Raw genomic sequence first — 15,665 nt, 5'->3', positions numbered from 1 at the left:
TAATTATCCACTTATCAATCCTGTCTGTTTTTATATGAGTGTATGTGTCTACACTTTTTATCCTATTCATCACATGTTTGTAACTTACTTTTTATCTGGCTATAAATATTGATTAACGCCTGATCAAGTGGAGTCGGCTCACAAGCCTCCACTGCTCGTCATTTTGCTTCGTTCACTTCGCCTTTCCAACCAAGATAAATTAATTTTTGTGGTGATATAAGTGATAACATTTAGAAATAGAACAATAAGTCATGAACGTTAGTAAAAAGGTGAACGTTTTTAGCACGAGTAACGTAATGATAAATCTATTGATATTACAGTTATCTGCTCCAAACGAAATTCAGAAAGGTTTAATTTGTCATTTCCATCTAGTCAATACATATAACAGTAAAGTATAAAACTCAAATGATTATTCTGTGAAACTAAAGACATTTCGAAACCGGTTGGAATAACTGATATTTCACACGAACAATCAAAGACTGGGATTAATCGGTAATGAAATAATAATTATGTGCAATAATAAAATTATAAACAAACGATTAGTAAAAAAATATAAAAAGCATAGAAAAAAAGTACAAACGACAAGTACGTCAAGCAATGGTGGATAGTGGCTAGCAGTGGAATCCAGGACGTGTGTTTCGTCTTATTTGGGACTCGCCAGATGGATGTACCAGCATCTCAGAGTTGATGTTCACTCTGGGACTCGAACCTAGTACTGTTTGCTTCAAACGCTATCGCGTTGTCCACTTAGGACGAAACGCGCGTCATGGATTCCATTGCTAGCCACTATCCATCTTTCCTTAAAAATATTAAAGATTCCCATTGTGAAAATTAGAACAACACATATAAGCGAACAATTGTTTTCAATTAGATCATCATCAGGCTTTACTCTAATATACATGAATATTTATACGAAAATTTTAGACCAGTCAAGGCAATATGGGTCTTATTCTATTTCATTGTGATTATTGACCCATAATAACTAACTCTGAGAAACTTTGTCATGACTAGCCACCTTGAAATGTCTATCAATTCTAGTGATTATTTGCATTTAATTCACAAGTTAATCTATGATTATTATTTGTAAGGACTGGAGTTTTTTCTTTTTTTGATTTTCAAGAACAGATTTGATCAGTTTCTGTTGGTGAATATGCCTGTTATTTTACCTTTGTTAGTAATAAGTCTTCTAGATTCGGTTCCTAAACTCTTCTAGTAACCATCAGGTTAAATCTACACAGCGACTTGAATACAAGAGAAAAGGCGCGAAATACGAAAGATCTGCTTTACTCTAAAGGTTCATTTATGTGCAGAAAATCTAGGATTTTTTATAGTAATTCAGATGGCCTTGTGTTTCCGGAAAATTCTAGAACGCTACAACATGGGAAATTATCCAGTCAGGAACTAAACATGTGACCTTTCACTTTTTAGATGTTTATGGCAAAATTTCTATTTATTACTGATTGGACAAGATGCTTCTCAGCACTTTCAGAGACTTTTTGGATTTTTTTGAGGAGTTTTCTGGATCTCTCCAACAGTTAGGTTTTCTAGATAGTGATTAGTAGTAGAAGTTAAAACAAGCAATTCTTTCCTATTGTTGCTCATCAGCTAATTTACACTACTGATATTTATGATTAAACTAGGACCTAAGATCCTTACTTCAAACGCTACTGTTACTTGGTGACATTACATTTTTAACGGCTATGAAAGTTATCAAAATAAGAAGATCATATGAAATCGCACCAAATCTTGGAGTTTTGATTTATTTTTACGTTTCAATAAATATTCTACAATGTACAACCTAAAGTATCTAACATTCCAAGTCTGTTGGGAAAACGAATTATGATGATTGTTTACCTATTGTTTATATAATGAGAATTTAATTAGAAAATATCACAATCATGCTAGAAGAATCAATCTTTCGTTTCAATTTATCCCATGTATTATTTCATCGATTGTGTTATGATGTGTTGATTGTTTGTTCATTATCACCTAGGAAATAAGCTGTTAACTAAGCAACTCTATTCCTAAGATAACGTTATTTACAAACAAATATACTTACATCCAACTGTTAAGTAGAAATATTTGACTTTCTTTTATTTGAATAAACAAACATAAGCTAACTACAATGAAATAATATGTGAATAAAAGTATCAAAGGATTTCATTCGGTCTAGTTACCGGAAAAAGATTGAAGTTCATGAGAATAGCTTAATGAGAATGAAGAATAATATGTAAACAATACAAATCGGACAGTGCTTTAAATCCTAACATATTATCCACCAGACAATTGAGTTAAATCGTCACACACGATTAGTACTCCGGAGACACAACTAGGAAGTTCTCACCTTTCAATGTATTTCAGTACTCCTTTTTCAAACATACTTTTAAGTTGGCCAGTATGGTATACTGTGATGCTAGTGTTTGAGAGTAGCTCACACATGATAGCCATTAACCAAAGAGATGACGACTGTTCATAATCTTAGTTGTGGGTTGTTTTTCCATGCCATTTGTATTGAACTGAGAGCAAAACATCAAAACGTGTACTATATATGTGGTGTATGCTACTTAGGTTAGCAGACATAAGCAGTATGTACCACCAATGGGAATTGGAAAACCTGGCGGCAGAAGGCTAAGAAGATCGAGTTGAAGAGAATAGAATGGAAAATAGAAAACAAAATGTGGACAGATGATGGAAATTCGCAGATGAAACATGGTTTTGATAGAGTTTTGTTCTCTGAGCTGGGTGGTTTAGTCGTGGAGCTTTCATCGTTCTTCTAAACGACGTCATCAAAGCAAACTTCAGTTAGAAGTGAAGTAATCAAATTTCTCCACATGTGGTTCACAGCTTGTCCTGTACACATCAATGTTGATTGGTTCTTGTTGACTTTAAATCTATAATTGTTTACTTCTTTTTTTGCTTGTATCTCCCATTGGTTTGATTTTAGTTCCTATGGTTCTGCATAATTTTTCTGATCGGTTGATAAATTGCATCGATTTCAATGTGTTTGTTTATTGCTGATTGACCTGAGTGCCAAGCTTCTAAAAATCTTCCCCACTATCTCAGTGTATGGTTTTCATATTTTACCAAGAGACTCTGTAATTTTATATCCAAATACAATCGATTGTCCTCACCTGAGTTCTCATTCATTACATACATACTCTGGTTTACGGAAATTCTATTTTTGATTGAATAATTTAGTTGATTTATGAACCGATGAAATACTCAAAACAGTTTTTTTTTTCAATCATTTACATATTTTACATGACTTTGAATATTTCTTTTATATTCTACTAGAAAATTGTTTTTATTGTTGGCTAATAATAATTTTGTTTTCAAACAAACAGTTTACCCATAGATGATTAAAACAAAAAAATTTCCTAAAAATAGAAATTATTCTTATTTATGAGAAAAGTGTTAGTTGAAATTAGCTTAACAATTATTGTTCACTAATTTTTTGTTTACATTGTATTGTTTCTGTCTGGTTTATTTGTGATAATGAGCTCTATGGATAAAAGATTTTTTAAAGTTGTTTAAAATAAAGTTTACAAATAATACAAACTGATTATTATAATTCTTTATTATATTGTACTCAGTAACAGAAAATTACCTATCGAATTGCTTATGACCATGAATTACTGGTAAGTCAAATAATCAATTATTATCGGAAGGGGTCTTTGTGGATATTATAGTAATTTTAATAGTTGTAATTATGAGTCAATTGAAGCTAGATCACCATGAAAAACCTGGAAGTAGTTGACTGCACTGATGAGGAGTCCCACAGTAAGACGAAATGGCCATCCAGTGCTTCCAGGTTTTCCGTAGTGGTCTAGCTTCAATTGACTCATGATCTCAACCATTAAATTTACTATGATATCCACAAAATCCCTTCTGATATTAATCAACACATGCTCACTAGTGACTGGCTTCAAGAAGTATTTTCTGCAGTTCTAGTTAGAGCAGTGACCAGTGGAGTTCAACCGGGTCAGCTGTCAGATAGTAACTCACTAAAGACAATAATGGATGTGTTGCTCAATTTCTTCGATTAGTTGAAGTTAGACATTAACACCATTGGATGCCAGCTTAGTGCTCAATAGGTTAAGCGCTCGCGCGCGAGACCGACAGGTCCTGGGTTCGAATCTGTCAGGGCGGGGTAGTGGATTTGCACTGCTGAGGAGTCCCGTACTAGGACGAAACGGCCGTCCAGTGCTTCCAAGTGTTCCATGGTGATCTAGCTCCAATTGACTCATGATTTCAACTATTAAAATCAATTATTCATCAGATAAAAATGATTTGTTTAAAGAGCAATTTTCTATAAAGTTCATATTAAGTGAATTGAAAGTATTTTAATAATCTTATTGGAGTGACAGCTTGGGAATGTTAGAGAAGATAACTTTATTCTGTTATATGACAAGTAAAGTTTCTACAATCATATAAGGATATCAGTTTATCTTATTTTAATCAATAAATTAAAGGAATAAAAAAAAGCCATTAATCACAATATTTATTTCATCTTACTCAAATAGTTGACGATTTCTTATTGAATTATTTTTAAAACAAAAAATGAGCTTATAGTTTGCTAATCACTATGATCTATGGAATTCTCACTAATGTTAACTTATACCATTTATATTTAAACATAAATGCATTCGTTTTATATATCTCTTGTTTATTATCTAAGGGCGGGGTGATAGGTAGTTTAACAAGTTCAACTGTTTTAAACTCTGAAATGTTGTTTCTCATATACATAACAAGTTTTTCAAAGGTTTCAAAATGGATATTTCACTCAAAGAATTCCTTCTAACTTATTATCCTTGCTTTCAGAGATAATGAAAATTTTTTCGATTGTCACTTCAAACCAGTTTAGACTAAATTTTAACTTAATAATAGAGAATAATTTTAGAGCTTTAACCATTTAACTAACTTTGAGAATCAAAGAATATTTTCTTTTGACTTTTGGTCAGCAAGATTTTTCCTCAGTAAGTTATCATATTACCTTTAAGGTTAGAGATAAAATGAGCATCATTTTAAACTGTTATGAAACATCGCAGTGAAATATAACCACCAAAGCTTAAAGACGTATGGATGTTATGAAACTGTAAGATTTTCTTACTTCGTAATAGTTGTTTAAAGAAGCATTATACACATTCTTTTAGCATATCATTTCACATCCTACATCATTGTACAATAGATTCAGGAGAAATATACGTAGAAAAGCAGCCTTAGTATTGTCGCACTAAAACACTGTAGTAAACATAAATGTCTTTCATGAATATTATTAGGAAAGGTAGGAAATCGTGAAGATTGTAGCTGAACGTTTTTAAAAGATAAAATTTCTGACCAAAATAACTTCACAGTTACATGAATAAAGTTCAACTGTAAAGGTGAACACTTGTTTACGTTTCATCTTTATCTAGATCTTGAATGCATAACTACTCCAAACTATTTGTGCTTTTTACTTGCTCAATATTATAAATAGTCGGATTTCCTTAATGAAAACAATGATTAATTGAAATAAAATTAATCTACCGTTTACTTTTTTCTCGTTTAACTAATAATATTTATGCATATTCTGTTAATAATTAATAATTCCAAAATTTCCTTTTATATAAAAGAATGACAAAATGAAGTTTAGTTACGTTCACCCTTGTTAGCTTATTGATAGATCGAACAAATTTAACTTTACTGAAACACTATGTTATATCCGGACGAAGAACGAGTGAATGGTACCTGCTAGGATCTACTTGTATATAAACTGTTTATGTCTGTAACACATGATTTATATAGCGGAGGCTGATATTGGTATATCGAACTCACCAGGAAGGGCTGGACAAGAAGCACTGATAAGGACTCTAGGCTGCTCGTGCTGCGATGTGTACTACTTATATCGATATGAGTAATATATAACGATAGTCGGAATTAGAATGTCTGGCAGAAGAAGGTCGAATAGGAAAGAACTGGAACAGAAAGTAATTGGTATGAAAACGCAGGAACAATGAAATCTGAGACGACTGACTGATATTCGCAAGAGGAATGGTCAATTTGAGACAATTGATTGATATTTTGCAAATTAAATATCTACTGTGTAATTCTCAGATTTTATTAAGATGTGCTGTAATGTCGGGTTTAAGCACTTTCGATCGTCCCCCACTTGTGTTCTTGTTCACTACTGCTCTAGTTTATACGTCAATAAGTCAGTGTTCTAATTGACGACTGTATTACGTAATACATTCGCTAGGGATAAGGATATTACAGTATGATGCACACAACAAGTAGTGTTATGACATTATTTTACTTCAGATTATAGTAATAAAACTTCAGAATGCAAGTCACATTTAGAAATATATATTTAAAACAAGTCAATCTTTTTCCGAATATTTATGATAACAAGACAGTGGTGAATTAAATATCTCTAAAAAAAGACGTATAATTCATGCGCGGTTACCAGTTCGTTTTATTTTAAACACTGACAAACATAATGTTATCTGTTTATCAGTTATGGAGTTATTCTCATATTATTAAAAAAAATGTTTCCGATTCTATTTTAAGATATAACTCCTTTAATTGATTAGCTTTCCAGTAAGTTAAGTAAATTTACAATTACCTATTATGTGAGAAGTTATTTACTTCAATCTGATTTCTATTTATTTATTTATTTGTTTTTTTACTTTTCTATCTAAATCTTTGAATAGGGACTTTTGATGGAGTTTTGTCCTCTGAGCTGGATGGTTTGGTCGTGGCGCTTTCGCCGTTCTTCTGAACGACATCATCAGCACAAACTTCAGATAGAAGTGAAGTGTTCGAATTTCTCCACATGCATTTCACAGCTTGTTCTGTACACCTTGATCTTGATTGGGTCTTACTGACCTTAAGTTTGTCATTGTTTACTCCTTAGTTTTGGTCAACGTCGAGGTGTACAGTACAAGCTGTGAAACGCATATAGAGAAATTTGAACACTTCACTTCTATCTGAAGTTTGTGCTAATGATGTCGTTCAGATGAACGATGGAAGCTCCACGATCAAACCATCCAGCTCAAAGAACAAAACTCCATCAAATTCATCCACCTGAGCTACAAATCTTCTCCATAGGGACTTCTATTTTACTGAAATTTATCCTAAAATTCAGTAGGATCATACAGTTTTTATCCTGTGTAATTTCGGTAATTATTAATTAATCAACGCAATTAAGAAAGTATGTTTTTGTTTGTTGACTGTGTTTTTATTTCAAAAATAGTTGTAATCTGTCAAGTTCCATATCCTCATTACTTTACGTTTATAAACATTCACTGTGACTCTCTGTTTAAAGAATCAGTGTTTCGATAAGTAAATTAATAGAAGTGATAATTGCTGATTTAACAGATTTGGTATAAAAATACTTATTCAGATTCATATATTTATAAAAGCAAAGCAGGTTAAATTATAACAGAAATTGTAAACTGATAGCAACTTCAGATAGTGAAATAGTCAGTGAAAAAAAGTTGTACACAAATCACTTTTATTCAGTGCATATGTGAAGCAATGAAATATTAGTTTGGTTTCTGATATAAGTTTTTGAATTTTTGAAAATTCATTTTTCAGTGTTCATGTTCTTACAGTAATATTGTTTATTACTTCAACATAAACAGCAAACGATGCCATTTGTAGGAATATGACATAATCTTGTACTATCTCAAATCTCTTTTTGCTTTCGTCATTTAAATTTGTATATCGAATATCACCCAATCTAAGAATAATACTCTAGTATGACATTTCCTCTCAAATAATAAATTTAAGTTAGTAAATTAATCCTTTAACTATTTTTCAAAATTGCTTTGCACTCGCTGTTGATTCATAGAACTTTCGTTTGCTGAAAATTAGGTTGACAGTTATTTCTCATTACGCGAAATTGATCACCATTAAGTAACGTTCTACATTAAATGAAGTGAACAAAAAAAACATTAGCAGTTTTACGTAAGTCCTAGGCAACCATTAGTTTTATCTTGAAGTTTTTGCAAGATGATTATAAGATATCGACTCAAGACGTAACGCTTTCTGCGGAGAAATCCTAGCCATGTCATCTGTTAAGGGCTATCGTTCATAACTCCTATACTACAACTAAAACCAATCAAGACAATCGGGTTCACTGCAAAATCTGATTATATAGCAGAGACTTCTGCAACTATCGAGCTAATTGCACGATTTTACCGGGACGAATAAGACAGAAATAAGTAGGCAAACTCTACTTGTCACATTCAGAATTTGCGAAGCTATAGACTGATATGCTTTATAGCCGTAAGACTGATTAATCTCTCATCCACACAAATATATCAGGACACGAAAATTTGGTCATAATAGAGTTTCTGTTATACATTAATATGAGTAATAATTATAAAATCTACGGAATACTTTTACTTTCCTCCACGCCATGCCGAAACCGTTCTAAGGCCAGAACGACAAAAATTAAAGTAGATAAATAACTTAAGGACATAAAGCTAGTTTCTTGTCGGAAAGAAATGACATTTATGACAAATAAGGGACATATTTCTATCTACGTGGGAATAAACAGTTTGATCTAATCAAACGTAGACAATCAACTACGTTGTCATACCTTCAAAGAAGCCTTATTCTATTCCACTTTGTCGCCTTGTGACCAGGTTATCTATTATAAGAGCAGATAATTCTTATGTCCGTTGATAAATTATATTGCCTATATCATTTGTGGGACCAATGAGCTTTTAATTTTCCAGTGACGTAGTGATCAATCAACAACGGCAAGAATCTTATTGGCCGTCGTTTATTTGCTGACTCAGTATCTGATCAGAAGTTTGTAACCAGATACTATCTCTACTGAGCAGATGTTCAGCATAAATTAAATGCTTCTGAGCTCATATACATGTATTATCAGAATACAATATATTCCAACTGAGAAATTTTTCATACATTAATAAGCCATAAGCTTGTGAAAACGAAACAAAACGTGAATAATTCATCAGTAATGGTTAAAAGATAGTAAAGCGTACAGCTATAGTTAGAGAGTCTAGTGGAAACTCACAATACAGGGGTTATGCGAAAAGGATAATCTGGTTATTTAATAATTTCATAGAATCCTATGTAATTATAATAATCTGTAAAACAATTCCAAGATTTACATCTATCCAATAATCGCACCGTTGAAACACGTCTGTAGCGGTTCATGTCTAGCCGGAGTTACTTTGTGCACTAGGGGAGCATGCATAGTAGTGTGTGGATATAGTTGTAAATGAGGAGAACATAAGAGCCTTCGACCGTGAAAACGTACAAAATACACTTACATTTAATAGGAAAAGCAACAGACTACGACCAACGATTACACAAAACTCCGATTAAAACAATCTGTAAACCAGAACTAGGAGCAGATAGCGTGGAGTTTTCAATCTGATACAAACTTCGATCAACAATGCAAAAGCTAAGACTTTCAGTAAAGTACTATGCAACAAAAGTGGTGATGTTTAGACAGTCATAAGTAAAATGAACAATAACAACCTCGTTTTGAACAGAAAAAATCATGTAACACATAACCAAATAAGTTTATGGAAGTAGCTTTACATTTAGAGTGAAAGGAAGGTTCCTGTCACGTTGAATGTTTACTTAAGTGACTTTCAAGCACATAATCTTGTTTAGAATATCAACTACTCTTGTAGACTGTTAAAAATCACAAGTTATTTGAGACTGCAAAGGTTCTTTAGGTTTGCTTTCAAATCTGGAGGCATTTTTTGTTTATATAGCGGTAAATAAATACCCGAAATTAATAGCTTTGTAAGTCTTCGACATTTTTTGCTCACCATGTTCTCCTCAAGACGGTTGCAAGACATTGAAGCGAGGCATAGCACTTTCGGTGGGGAACTCCTAGCCATGTGTTGTTCTGCAGGGCATTTTCTATATTCTGTTGAAGGCCTAGAATACACTCTTTATTGGCTATCAAATTCTTACCTTCTCTATATGCTCGTCTTCAGACGAGTACTCCTCTCGACAGTCTTGACAACTAGACCACGTTTTTCCAGACCACTTCAGATAAACAACACATACCTGGGGCAAACAATGTGGTTGTAGACACCTTGTCCGGTATAACTTCTTTGAACAGACGTGCGGGAGTGGGTATGCTTCTTTGTAAGTTGCCAGAAATCTGGGGTGATTAGACACAACAAATGTCCCTTGAGCTTTTTCATAACTCCCGATGATCGTTTCAACTATGTTCATCTGGATTTGGTGGGACCTTTACCAGATTCAAATGGGTACCCCTACCTCTTAACTTGTGTCGACTGTTTCACTCGATGGTCAGAAACGGTAACCATCAATGATATTACTGCTGAAATAGTGGCCCACGCCTAAATTCAACCACGGTTAACAAGCTTCGGTTGCCGTTCAACTATTACGACAAACGGTGGACGCCAGTTCGAATCTGGACTTTTCCTTTGTGTAACTATAATATCAGGAAACACGCGATTCCGAACGACCATCTACCACCTTTAAGCAGTTGGGTGAGCAGAATGCTTTCACCGACAGCTAAGAGCTTCCCTATCAGCTGCAAACGTTTCACGACGCCCTTTCACTCGTCTCACTTGGTATTCGCGATTCAGCGAAAGCTGACATTGGATACACTGCAGCTCAATCCGTCTATGGAACGACGCTTCGACTTCCAGGAGCAGATATACTTTGCAGAACACTCTAGGATCAGCATCCTTTCGTAATACACTCTTTCAAGCCACCAGACCAGTTCCTGAGATGAATTTTCCCCAGATGTTACTGCTTAGTGACTTCAACTCTCGTGATCTCTCCCTAGGAAACAATTCCAAACTAGGTACTTATATCAGAGACCCAATAAACAAATTCGATTTTTTTGGAAGAGCGACACAGGGTTACTACGCTAGCACGGACGAGCCATTCCCGATTTATAAATTTTTCGCGTTGGCTTTTATCGAATTCTACTTTTCACCAAATATTCAATGTCTAGTGGTAAATCTTCTAAGGTAGAGTGCACTAACCTTGAAGGGTTATCTGGGAAGTGTTCATTGTCACAGCACTGTTACTACAAGAGTATAGTTTACCAAAGACGATGATCTGTGTTGAATAATTGGGGCCTACAATCGTTAACTGGGAATGGCATGACCAACCAGCTAACGTCGAAGTCACATCTCGCAGTTAATACTTGACGTGGATTAACCTTTTGTCGCATCCCAGTACTGCGGTTACCTTGATGACTCAACAATACAAACGACAATATTACAGAAATATACTAGTCAGAGTAGGTACTTGGAACAGTGTGTAACCACCATCATATGGACCAGCCAATGGTGTGCAATCTATTGATGCACGTTAGTTGTCCTCAACTGTGGCAAGGGTCAGCTCCCTGACTGTAGGGTGATTTGACAAAGGGTGTGAAAGTTCACTGGCTCCATAAGAGTTTGACGTGGCATTTATTTCGAACCAAATGACATTCAAGGTTAAACATACTGTAATCGTGATAACTGGCATCAGTGGTTAAATGTTTAGAGTAAGTCAGAAATGGATCGGCCATGCAGGAATTGTTTCAACGTGTAACCTCTTGGTCTTTATTCCATCTCCAGCCCAATTGAATGGATATGACTGATTAATAGGAAGCGAACAGACGACATTACAACAGAAAGAAATACAGATGAAAGCCTAAAATTATGCATATAAGTGCAGAAAGATAATCAACAGAATCGGACCAATATGTTTGAAAGGACCAGCCTGGTCTGGTACTGCACTACAAAACTAGTACAAAGTGATGTTAACGTGATATGGTTGCATAATTTCTCCTGGAAGATTTAAAACCTCTACATGTGCCGCATAGAAGTGTTAGTGAGCAGGGTATTATTATGGTACACCATATCAGCCATAACTTTTTGTACTGTAATAAAACACTAATAAATTTTTGGTAATACGTAGTTCGGATAGGGTGCCGAATAACTGCGATAAACATTTATATCAACTTCACTGAGATGAATATTAGTAAGCAGAAATCCCCATGCAAATTAATGGTTATGATAGTTTCTATTGGACCTTTTAATCTAGTCTTCATGTTTAGTTTCGTCTCGCACGTATAGGAAAAAAGATTAGCAATGCTGTTATTCTACAATCACTCCTGTTAAGAACTAATCTGTCTCTGTCTTACCTTCAGAAGGAGTGTAACAAGAATCATGTAATTCCGTTAACAAGAACGTATTCATACTATTTATATACAGTGGTCAATAAACATACACTTGGTTAAATTCTGTCCGTCAAGTTTGAAGTCTGACCTTGAGTCGAGACCTTGACACATCTTGAATCGGAGTTTGTTGTGTTATTGAAATGCAGTCCGCATTTGCTGGGACTCCAAGTTACACATTATTATTCTAATAATTTCGTATAACTACAACATACCAGGTAATCAATTACAGGTAATTCCATGTCTTGCTTCCCATATCTCTTAAACTTAAAAGATTAGTTAAATCAATTTCAGTTAACTAGGTAACTGACGTAGAGCAAACTAAGTTTTGAATAGGGAATTATTAAGAGCACGAATGCTATTCGTTGATTAGGATATTTGATAGCACGATGTGTCGAGAAACAAGTTTGAATCTGAAGTTTTTTTCCTACTCTGCTAATCTACATTTCTTCCTCAAATCATGTGTTCTATGCGTCTGTTGTATTCCCACTAATACTGTCACTATCCTCACTGTGGAATCCGGCCTGACGATTTCTTCATGAGGTGTGACAGTCTGAACCGATACTCACGTGCCAGATTCTAGGTTGTATGTAACTGAATGGTTAGATTTATTTCATTCCAAATTAACACTTAATGCTGCCGTTGAGTAGCGTTTTTGTTCATCGTAACTAAGTTTTTCACAGTCCACTTTGTTAAATGGACCAAAAAAAACCAACTTTGGTCTGTAATTGTATGTATATCAGTTTCAGTTTAGAAAGGACAGGAGGCTTGATGGTCTGTGTTGGTGAATAACTTACTTACCTGTCATGTGTGTGATTTCGTATCCGCACTCGCATTTGACTGTGTTTGCTTCTTTTTTCCGGCGTTTTCTTGTTAGTTTGATAATACATTGGTCATTTTCATACTATCCAACATTATTCGCTGAACTGTACTGATGAAACATTCCTTTTTTTCAGGCTCAGAAAATGCTTCCGAATGAATTCCTAGTTCTGTTATATATATTCTGTGCAGCTTCATTCATCAGTTTTTACGTTGGAGATCAGTAAGACATAATTCTCAATGTAACATTCACAGATTCTTGATTTTATTGTGCTTTCATTATTCTTTGTGCAAAGTATTTTCTCGAGTTAGCAGCAACAGTTTGTAAGCATTTTTAAAATGTGAATTGTGTAGGTTGCTTGTGATCACATTAGGAACTATACTTATGGCTGAAATAATGGCTTTGAGAACTTTGTTGCCGCTCATATGGTAATTTCAGTTTTTACGTACACCTTATCATCCAGGAGTGCTCCAGTCAATTTGTTGTACATACTACTCATTAATTGCTTTCTCTGCCATTATTTAGTGTGGTCTGTGTTAAAGTTTTCTCTTGCTAACATTGAATGTGAGGTTAGTCCCTATTGTTTACCATCAGTTAGTAATAGGTTCTTGAGATTCCAACTTTCAGTAGCTTACCAACAATCTGTTGTCTACTGATCACGATGCTGGGCTTTGGTCATTGGAAAAAACACTTGACTTCACTAACATGCTTTCTTGGGTAACACTTGATGTAATTCCTAGTTTTTTAGTGTGCCTACTTTGTGGCTGTGCTCCAGATATAAACCGAAAAAACATCTTGAAGTCCTTTGGAATTCATTCATGGAGGCGTGCATTGCTATTTTGCTAAACATATTCTCTGTATTGAATTATGCTGTATATTATTACTTTGATGAAAGTGACGGGTCATTCCTTAAATTCATGGTAAGTAAAATGAAATTTCAATCCAATATTTTATTGGATAATCTATCCTTAAGAAACAAAATGTTGGGTTGCTATTTCAGATATTTCACAGTTCGATTTGATTAATAATTGCCATTTTTCTCTGTTCACCTACTCTTATGATGTTCGTTTTATGATTAACAAAACTGTTTGCTGTGGCATATTCATATATTTATCGGTTTATAAGTGTTGTACGCATATTTGTAAATGCTATTTACATCTAGATTAACATCACGACTCTAAAGATGGTCCAGATTAACATAAACCGCTCTAGCTTTCACTATATGTAGATTGACTTCATCACTCTACTAGTAGAACTTACAGCTGTGGAAACAACGGTGACATATATTAGTGGTTTGAACCAAAGGGTTACGAAAAACCAGTGGATTTTTACTAAGTCTATTGCACTGCTAGATTCTCGTAAACTCATCCCATCAGGTTCTGAAACACGATGAAGAGCGAAAACAAATCAGATATAGGTTAAAGAAAAGCCTAAGGAACGACCGTAAGCAGTGGTGGGCAACGAAAGTAAAAGAGATGGAAAAGGCAGCTGCTGTAGGTAACACAAGACAGCTTTGCAGACTAATAAAAGAAACTGGATTATTTTTAGCGAGTTAGTTTTCTAGAGGATGGGGTCTCTAACCCCATGTCCAAACCTCCTTCTTTACTCGGGTTTGGGACCGGCAGTAACTCTAGAAGAGCTACAGGTGTAAGTAAGTAAAAGAAACGAATTAAGAAATCAAATGTACGTGAGACGATCTCGGGAAAAGACAACACCATTATCTGCTCTCAGCTCGGACGTTTAGAACACTTTATGGAGCAGTTCAACCGGCCTTCAGCTACCTTACGGCTACCTAGCATTCCCAAACATTCTGGATGGGACATTGAAGTAGGCCCCCTAACTCTAATGAAAGCACAGTAAGGAATAGTTATTCTGAAACAAGGAATAGCAGCTGGTCCAGATGGATTGGCTCTAGAAGTCCTCAAGTATGGTGGTCCAATTTCAGCGATTAGATTGACTAGTGTTTTAGCTAAAATCTGGGAAATGAATATGCCATCTGACTGGTCGCAATCACTGATTGTCTTAATATATACAAAGGGGTCAAAATCATTCTGTGACAACCATAGAGGGATTGGTTTGACTAAAATAGCATATAAAATACTAGCCCCAATAATTATCGAACTCCTAACAAAGTCTCGTAAACTGCAAGCACGAGAATATCAGGCTGGCTTCAGACCTGGTCGTGGCTTCATCGAATACATATCCACTATTTGTCAGGTTTTAGAACACAGGCATGCTTATCGACGTCCGACAATGGTGGTCTTTCTCGACTTAAAAGCAGCATTTGACTCCGTAGACCGAGAGATTCTGTGGCAGTGTCTGTCATTGAAAGGTGTACCTCAGAAGTACATAAACCTTGTGAAGGCTCTTTACTCGAACACTACTAGTCGAGTCAGAGCTTATGGAGAGCTATCATCTGATTTTGCAACCTTAAGTGGTGGTCGTCAAGACCGTCCACTATCTCCATTTTTGTTCAATTTCATCATAGACCTACCACTGCAGATAACGTTCTCGTCGACTGAATTTTCGGACATTGATCTCCTTCCAGGAGGTCCACTTATCGACTTAGAATATGCATATAATGTAGTCCTGTTTTCTGAAGACGCTGATGAGATGCCAAGTCTTTTGGAAGCACTGAGCAACAATGCCAGGATGTTTGGGATG

The 15,665-nt window shown here is 35.0% G+C and overlaps 1 protein-coding gene across 1 annotated transcript in view; it reads left to right on the top strand.

Moving 5' to 3' along the window:
• MS3_00010470 (uncharacterized protein) overlaps window positions 1–15,665 on the top strand; it is a gene marked incomplete at both ends in the record, with an annotated part of 63,409 nt that overhangs the window by 14,271 nt on the left and 33,473 nt on the right. The window contains 6 exons of the mRNA XM_051218831.1: window positions 13,138–13,223; window positions 13,256–13,288; window positions 13,355–13,429; window positions 13,465–13,570; window positions 13,606–13,718; window positions 13,777–13,921. Coding sequence (XP_051072247.1) covers window positions 13,138–13,223; window positions 13,256–13,288; window positions 13,355–13,429; window positions 13,465–13,570; window positions 13,606–13,718; window positions 13,777–13,921 — 558 coding nt within the window. The remainder of the gene's footprint in view (window positions 1–13,137; window positions 13,224–13,255; window positions 13,289–13,354; window positions 13,430–13,464; window positions 13,571–13,605; window positions 13,719–13,776; window positions 13,922–15,665) is intronic.

This window comes from Schistosoma haematobium, chromosome ZW (genome assembly GCF_000699445.3).
Source record: "Schistosoma haematobium chromosome ZW, whole genome shotgun sequence".
NCBI classification, from domain to species: Eukaryota; Metazoa; Platyhelminthes; class Trematoda; order Strigeidida; family Schistosomatidae; genus Schistosoma; species Schistosoma haematobium.
Note: the sequence above shows the minus strand (reverse complement) of the source record. Positions and strands in the feature narration are given on the sequence as shown.